Below are 9054 nucleotides of genomic sequence, written 5' to 3' on the forward strand. Positions count from 1 at the left end.
AGTTGCATTGTACCTTGTTCTTAATCAGCAGCGGCAGTAGCGTCGTCCCTCACTTGCACTTTAATAGTTGTTTCACCTGCACTTTAATAGTTGTTTCACCGCGCTTTTGCGGGTCCCTGGATTCCCCGGGTTCATTCTAACTTTGACCGCCATATTGGGGGTAGTTTCTTGGACGCCTGACGGCGCCAGTTGTGCTAGCAGACCAGCTGTCACAAGGACACGCTGGCCTGCATATAAAGCGACCCTTTACACGCAGCGTTCTCGCCGCAGTGACGCTGGAGTCACGCCAGAGTCCAGCCCGTCTGCGCCCGTCAGCGCCCCGGAGGCGATCGGTGCGACGGGGTGGGCTGGTTTACTTATGACATCTACTCCCGCCGCCACGATGGTCCGATATACGTCGACGGAGCTTCGGTCTCTCCAAAAGGCTGCGTGCTCCTGTCACAAAGTTTTTCCGGGCGGATATAAGGGTAAGAGGCGGTGTCTTGGTTGCGGGTGGTCGCCAGGCTATGCCCCGGCCACTAAATTTGTCAGGGAGGCAGACCGTATCAAGCATCTTTGCCTACTCCTGAATACTAGATCACTGTGCAGACATGCTCTGGACATTTATGATCTCCTGGTCGCGGAGAGGCCTCTATGCCTGATGCTGACAGAGACGTGGTTAGGGGAGTCTTCTAATCCCGATATTGCCACGGCAATTCCTCCTGATTATAATATCTTCAGGCAAGATAGGTTGAAAGGGAAGGGAGGTGGTGTGGCACTTGTGGTGAATAAATTTGCCACCTGCTCCACTTTCCCGATGGATGCTATTTCAGGATGTAAATCTCTTGCCTTCTCCATAGCAATATCGCCTCACCAATCTTTTAAAGGGCTATTAGTTTATAGGCCCCCTGGGTCGGTAGGCTCCTTCTTTGAAGAGCTCCAGTCGGTAGTCTCTGTTGAGGTCTGAGCACTGCATATTGGCCGGGGACTTTAATCTCCATATGGATGATGGACTGGACCCAGACACGATCAAAATGATTGATGTTACGGCTCCTTTGGACCTCTCCCCGTTTCTCTCTGGACCGACGCATGAAAAAGGCCATACCCTGGATCAGGTCTTCTCTACTACTTTTATAGAGATGTTGTCACCTCTGCCGGTGCTCTGGTCGGATCATATGTTGGTCAAATTTTATGTGCTGGGGAATAAAAAACATCTAGTGCTGCTCTCCGGCAGGTGTGTCATGCACCTAGGGCTTATCATCGGGTGACTCCGGAAATGCTGGCACAGGCATGTCTGGATTATTCCTGTCCTATGACTGGAGACCCGGAAAGGGATTTGGAGTTGCTGCAAGCGTGGCTGACGGACAGGCTGGACGATCTTGCCCCTGTGATGGCCCCTCGTAAAACAGCTAAACGGGTTTCTACCCCTTGGTTTACTGAATTGCTGGCAGCATCGCGTCGGCAGTGCAAGGTGGCAGAGAGGGCTTGGCGCTCACAGTATGATCCTGCGGCCAGGCTTGCTTACAGAACGTCTGTTAAAGCTTACCATCGCGACATCCTCCTTGAAAAAAAAGGTTACTTTGCAAAGAGGATTGAGACTGCCTCTAACTCTTGCAAAGAGATTTTTACTATTGTGAGGGAATTTATGGCCCCACGCACTCTTTTGACCCAGGCAGCCCCTTCTGAGCCGTTGGTAAGTGCCCTTGCTAACTTTTTTACCACCAAGATTAAATTGATCCAGGACTCTTTTCCCCGGGGGATGGCTGTATTATCTCCCAGCACTGAGGGGGGATCAGATTTAAGTGCTTGTTCGGATCCGGTATTGGAAGATTTTCTGCCACTTTCAGTTTCCTCATCTCTGGAACTTATGACCAATCTTAAATCTGGATCGCCTCTTGACCCGTGCCCCGCCAAATTTTTGGCGAAAGTGGCAGAAATTATTAATCCGATGGTGAACCCCATTCTGAACCTTTCCTTGAGTGAGGGGATGGTCCCAGAGGCCTGGAAGCAGGCCATGATCATTCCTTTACTCAAGAAGCCTGGAGCGGATCCTGAGGTTTTGGCCAATTATAGGCCCATCTCTCTCCTGCCCGCTTTTGCTAAGATCGTGGAGAAGCATGTGCATATTGTGCTTTCCAACTTTTTAGAATCCCACAATTTACTACATTCCACTCAATCCGGCTTCCGTACCAACTTAAGCACCGAAACGGCGCTTTTGGAAGTTTCGGAGGCAATTAAGGAGGTACTGGATTCAGGAGGCAAAGCTATGCTTGTTATGCTGGATCTGTCGGCGGCTTTTGACACTGTCCCCCATGAGGGTCTCCTCGCCAGACTTTGAGATCGGTCTGAGGGGGACGGTGCTCAGCTGGTTTAGATCTTTTTTGGCTGGCCGCTGACAAACGGTCTGGGCCTCTCCGTGCTCTGCCATGATGCCGCCATTGGGAGTCGGAGTCCCGCAGGGCTCAGTGTTGAGCCCGACTCTTTTTAACATCTTTATGACCCCTTTGGCGGCACTGGCGGAGTCCTTTGGGGCCCAGATCGTATCCTATGCCGATGATACCCAGCTCCTCTTTACGTGTGGGAAAGGAGCAGAGTTTGACGGAGAGAGTATCCGCGGGTGCCTTGGGGCTGTTTTTAATTGGTTCCAGCTCAACAGCCTCAAGTGCAACTCAGATAAATCTGAGGTACTCTTCTTCGGCTGCCGGTCGGACCCAGACTGGCAGGATTGGTGGCCTGTCAATATGTTTCCTCCAGCAGGCTCCTCCCAGCTGGCCAAGAATCTGGGGATCAAGATCGACAACGGCCTGACGTTGAGATCACAGATCTTGGGCCTAACTGGTACATGCTTTGGACTGCTCAGGATGCTCCGCAAGTTTCTCCCTCTTCTTCCTGAAGATCACAGGAAGATCACGGTTCAGGCCTTAATTGGCTCGAGATTGGACTATTCTAATGTCCTCTATCTGGGCTTGCCGGAGAATCTCTTGCAGCGGCTGCAGGTCGTCCAGAATTCGGCAGCACAGGCCATTTTTGGCCTCTATGGGCGAGCCAGGACCTCAGGCCTTCTGCAGTCACTGCATTGGCTGCCTATCCGGAAGCGGATAGTTTTTAAGGCTTTGACCCTGGCCCATAAGGCTCTTCACGCTTCAGGAGCGAAATATCTCCAAAAGAGGCTAGCCTTTTACCGCCCTGCTCGCTCCCTGAGATCCGAGTCTCTGTTTCTTGCCGTAGTCCCTCGAGTGAAAAGGGCACGCATTGGGGGCCGGTCTTTCAGGTTGTTGGCGCCACAGCTTTGGAATACTCTGCCCGTGGCACTGCGCAGCACCTCCAATCTATTGGCTTTCAGGAAGGGCCTCAAAACTTGGCTTTTTGCTCAGTAGATACATACTTTTCTCTTGATTTCTGGTTTCTTCTTTTTTTTCTTGTTATGTTTTCTGCTACAGGTTGTACACTAAAGCGCCAAGACACTCCCAGGAGTAGCCGAGCGCTATAAAAGACAAATATAATATAACATAACATAACATAACATGACATATACTCTACCATATCCTTTTGCCACCAACGGGCTGGGAAGCCCCTTCCTGCTCCAGTTCGTGCTCACTCAACTAGAGCGGTGTCTACTTCTGCTGCCCTTTTTGCGGGGGTACCCCTGAGGCAGATCTGCAGAGCTGCTACTTGGTCGAGCAGCCATACTTTTACAAAGCACTTCTGCCTGCAATCAACAGATGCCGCGGATGCGGCAGTGGGTCAAGCGGTGCTGCAGAATCTTTTCCAATAAAGGTGAGCCTCTGTTGGTACCCGCCTCCAGTCATAAAGGTTTTTTCTAATAATATTTTGGTATTTATTGCATATTGACTGATATGTTTACCTTACTTGCTTTGGTATATCACCTTTATGACTTATATGATGATTTACTGTTTTCTACTCTCATTCAAGCATGTGAATCTATGAAAGACACCCCTAATACTGGAGAAGAACAAAAGTTACTTACCTGTAAACTGTGGTTCTCCAGTATTGGTGTCTTTCATAGATTCACATGCGATCCTCCCCTCAGAGGCTCTCTTCTCCTCAGGCACTTTTACTTACTTTGTGCTACGAAAATCTGAGGACTTGGGCTTCTGAGGAGAAGGTTCTAGAGGAGGCTACAGCCTGATTGGCTGGAATGTGAACCAACACATAATGACACTAATATGCTACTAAAGTGAGTTCTCCCTTAGGCTTTTCAATGGGCCTATTATGTTCTATGGTACTTTAAAAATTTACATTTTTATTACATTATATGTATGTATATTTTTATTTATGATATTTTTCATGTATACATGCATATGTTACTGCTATTTTATGTACCGTGGGACTCCCACTTCGACGACGGGGAATATTCAAGCATGTGAATCTATGAAAGACACCAATACTGGAGAACCACAGTTTACAGGTAAGTAACTTTTGTTCTTATCCAGTATTGGTCGAAAAAGGATCTGGACCCTTGGATAGTGAGGCTATGCTGGAGCACCGAAATGCTGAGGTTACCTAGCCCAGGGGCTGCGGCTGCATAGGTCTAAAAAGACGTCGGGAATCCTCGTTGCAGTCTATGGAGCCTGAAAGAAGAAGTTGCTGGCAGCGACCAGTGAAGAGATTCGGAGGGATCCAAGCCTGGATCGATGATGGAGGATACCTGTAAGCAGAGGGGACCAAGTTCTGAATCACTAGCCAGTGATTAGATGGGCACCAGGATGGCACCGGATGGAGTCACCTCGACCAGGTGAGTGGGCGACGCTGGGCTCTGCAGTCTCACGGACCAGGAGGCGTTGTCGGCGACCAGGATGGAGGGGCGAGCTGTCCCACGAAGGTGTCTGCTGTCGACGTCGCTGGACCCAGGATTGGGGCAACAAGTCTTGGCAAATGCAAGCCCACGTGGTGGACTTAAAATGGCGTCTGGAGTGGACCAGGAGGGTCCGGGGTGCTCCTCGGTTGGAGGGGAGCAAGGGCCAGTCTGGAGCAACCAGACCAGCGGTGTTGTCGTCGTTGGGCGTCGTCAAGAGGGCCACAAGCCAGCAGGCAAGTAGCCGGACAACGCGGTGAGCAGCAAAGAGCAGAAGGGCCCCACGCAGATCTGGTGGATGCTGGGGGGGCTGGACTTCGGTGCTGGAGCTGCTCAGGGTCAGGGCTTCTCGAACCCCAAAGCACTCACTCGAGGATCCCTCGGCGGTCGTGCTGGATAAGCGTTGTGCAGTTCTGAAGATGGCCGGTCCCTCGAGGTCTCGTCACACCCACGGATCTCAGCTGGGCTGATGATGTAGGTAGAGGTCAGAGGTGCCAGGGAAGCCGGGTCTCGTCGTGCTGGTCGGTCGGATTCCGGAGGAAGGACATGCAGCAACCGCAGTGTTCTTAGATGGTGCCTGCGGGTGCAGGGTGACTACTCCTTAGTCACAAGGGAGAAATCTTGAGAAGAAGTCTTGAGTTCCTTTCGTAGAAAGTAGTTTCAGGATTCAAAGATGATCTCATTTGGAAGGGGGCCCGCTCCTATCTTTATACTAGGAAAAGGGGCTGGCACGCGACTAGGTCCTGCCCATGGGTGGGACCAGGAAGGGGGGTTGTTACACCCCTCTCCCATGCCGGACTTTCCCCAGGTCAGGGGCCGGTGTGCCCCTGGAACTGGTTCTAGCCGGCCTATGCATAATGAGCACCGGGGTGCCACTTGCAGTCACCTTCCTCTAAAGCCCTGCCTACCCAGGATACACAAAACCCTGTCTGGGATGGTGCTAGCACTGCCCCTGACAGGAAACCCTTTGTCCAACCCTCCCTCGCTGGAAGTACTCCCAGCAGCAGGAGGTCAGACTTGTGTCTGTGGTGGCAGCATCCATTTTGTGATGCTGAGGCTTGAGTTAACTTTAACCGGGGTTCACAGTTACATACATGTCATGTCCCTCTAGAAGGGTGGAATGCTAACCCCGTCGCCAGAATTGGCGAGGGGTTAGTATTCCAATTCGTATGACACCTTACTCGACATGTTTTGATAAAGCGATACCAGAGTTGGCATATAACCGCGAGGATTATAATGCACTTAAGAGTATATGGTATGCGTTATCATGGAACAGCTATTAGGACTTGGTTCCGCAAGCTGCAAACGGGCTCAGCTCATGCCAGAGCAACATCTCACATGATTCCAAGCACTCTGCCTTCAGGATTGTCAAGGCCTGCCATAGGAGTGACTGATAGGAATCTATGTGTCCATTTTAGGGTTAGATATAGGTATACTATATCTAAAGCAAAGGGTGAGTACACCACCTTGCCCCAGCTGTCGTGCAGCCAGTTGTGTCCGATTTAGATGGCCAGCCAGGGGTGGCATAATACATGCTGCAGCCCCTGGTAGGCCCTGGGTACACCTATGCCCTGAGTTACAGGGTCTGATAAGGTGGCCCAGTACCAATTGGTAAATGCACCTAAGGTACACGTGTCAATTTAGTGAGAGAACAGCTAGGCTGTGGGTCTGATTAGCAGGCCCACAGCCAGGGAAATCGTAAACCAGTGAAGCAAAAAGCATAAATCTGGGGTGATCATAGCATTGCAGACCCTACTCTCCTACAGTGTCTTTTATAGATTCACATGCAACCCTCCCGCCTCCCCTGGAAGGACTCAACTTATTCTCTCAGTGGTACGACTACTTCGCTTTGTGCGTACAAAAATCTGAGGGACTGATGCTCCTTCCAGGAAGGTTCTACAGGGAGGTGACAGCTGATTGGCTCTCTTCTAGAGTTTGGTCCTTTTTACAAAAGGACATGGATATGTTACTAATGTAAGGCCTGTAGGCCTATTTCTCTATATGTCTATAGGACATTACTTTATTTATGTACCGGGGACTCCCATCCCGACTGCTGGGAATGATTCAGGCATGTGAATCTATGAAAGACACCAATACTGGATAACTGCAGTTACAGGTAATTAACGCATTTCTTCTCATTTGCCTGCAGGTTGTTGATGGGCTTGCTATTCTATTGAGTGCTTATGACTATTGATGAGGATCCCCTGGAAAAGGATAAGTTACTTACCTGTAATCCTAGTTCTCTTCCAGAGGTATCCTCATCAAAGTCATAAGCAACCCACCCGCCTCCCCAGGTAAATGAGATTTGTTTCTGAAGTGTTAAAGGATCTCTTTGTGCCCGGACTTTCAGGGTTATGCAAAGAACAACAGACCTAACTCTCACCCCTGAGGCATGATGGGAAGCCAGGGGTCATGGCTGCCTTAAAGGCACGGTTCCAGTTTTTGTTAAATGGTTTCATTTTCTATGCTATTGGTTTACAATGCAGCCTGTAAGCTAACAATGTCTACTTTGTCAGTTTTACTATTTATGCGCTTTACTCATTAAAAAACAGAGTTCAAGTGCTACTTGCCCTCTTGTGTTTTTATGTATTGGCAAATAGTCTTTTTGTGTAATTACATTGTTTAGCCTCCTATTGGGAGCTACATTGGTATGAGAAAAAATGATTTTTAATATTATTTTCGGGGTCCCACTCATGGGCGGGAATATTCAGTGCTCATGACTTTGATGAGGATACCCCTGGAAGAGAACTAGGATTACAGGTAAGTAACTTATCCTTGTGGCTGATCTTTTATGGTGACCACAGCCAGCAATTGAAAAGAAATAAAGACTTATCCAGCTTTGCTAATTGTGTTTTTTCACCCTTGTGCTAAACGTATACATGGCAATTGTGGACTAGTTGGGTGGTGTCCGCTATTGTGTGTCCTCTCTGTCAAGCAATGTTTTGCCATAACATTTGATTTTTTTATTTTTTTTTTGCAGATAAATGCTGCCACCCAGTGTGATCCTGAAGAGGTTATTGTCCTGTCTGACTCTGATTAAAGCTTGCACTAAAGCGGAGTGCTCCACTCAATAGTGTTAATGAATTGTATTTTTGATTTTTTTTTTTGTAAATTTTTTGGGGGACTGTGGGGTTAATTGAAACATAGGATTTTGGCTGGATTTTCACTGGCTTACAGATGAGGTGAATAAACAGTTGAAATCCGACCCATCACCGGACCAGCGATTAGAGCTCTAGCATCTAGAACATGGGAAATCCAATGCTTCCTCCCATGGATGGGAGATTGAAGGATGCAGAATTTTTTTTTGTTGATTTTTTTTCGCTGGAGAACTTTCATTGGTTTTTAAGGACGAGTGTGCTGACCAAAAAGGTGGATTCCTGGTCTTCGTCAAGCTGTCCCAGTTACTCCAGGATGAGTGTCAGGGGTATGCGAGTGAATCAAAAATCTGTCCCTCAATGAACGTCACACTCGCTTTCTGCAATTCAAGGGTCTTAAGACTCAGGGTTTTGGGAATGGATGAATTTCTTCTCTTCCCGGGGCTTGGTGCTTGCACTTTGCCAGTCAAACTTTTCTGCTGAGCTTTTTTCTAATGACCTCTAAATAAACTTGTTTCCTAATCTTAGTATTAAGGAGGACTTGTTGAGTTATTGTGTCACTGATCAAAGCATTGCTAGAGTAATTGCTTTTCTTAATTTTTATATACAATGTCCTATCAATAAATGGCACTTGACAGTTATTGGTCTTTTGAGCCTGTATACAAAAATCCTATGTGGGGTTTTAATATCTAGGGCAGAGTTTTGATCCTTTGCCTCTCCTTGTTACTCACACACATTGCCCTGCCCACCACTGACTCCACAATTGCATGTTTCATGTTTTATGGATTCCCTCCTAAAAAAAAATGACTGAGCTTCTTCTGGCCATTGTTAGAGATTTCTTGATGCTATGCACTACTCTTCTTGCCTTACTCCTCTTGATCCCAGTTTATTGTAGTATAGGCTACATATGACTTGCAGTCTGCAACAACAAACCTTCTCTTTATAACCCTCTGAGATGAACCTCACTTTACCATAGAGAGCAGCTTCCGAAAGGAAGTCAAATCCTTGCTAAAGGAACAGGCTGTGGAGGAGGTCCTTCATCAAAGAGGAATAAGGGTTCTCTGCCATGGCAATCCTCCTCAAATCGCACTGAATTGTCCTGCCCACTTGTGAGATCCAAGAGCACCGTACAAAAAATACATGTGCATATATATACTGCAGCTC

The 9054-nt window shown here is 48.2% G+C and overlaps 1 protein-coding gene across 6 annotated transcripts in view; it reads left to right on the top strand.

Annotated features, from left to right (window-relative positions):
- The window catches only part of DAXX (death domain associated protein), a 343599-nt gene extending 335068 nt beyond the window's left edge, over positions 1-8531 (top strand). For all 6 annotated transcript variants that reach the window (XM_086920614.1, XM_086920612.1, XM_086920609.1 and 3 more), the window contains one exon: positions 7776-8531. In XM_086920614.1, coding sequence (XP_086776740.1) covers positions 7776-7835 — 60 coding nt within the window. In that variant the 3' untranslated portion in view covers positions 7836-8531. The remainder of the gene's footprint in view (positions 1-7775) is intronic.
- Positions 8532-9054: the final 523 nt, after the last annotated feature.

This window comes from Lissotriton vulgaris, chromosome 5 (genome assembly GCF_964263255.1).
Source record: "Lissotriton vulgaris chromosome 5, aLisVul1.2, whole genome shotgun sequence".
NCBI lineage: Eukaryota > Metazoa > Chordata > Amphibia > Caudata > Salamandridae > Lissotriton > Lissotriton vulgaris.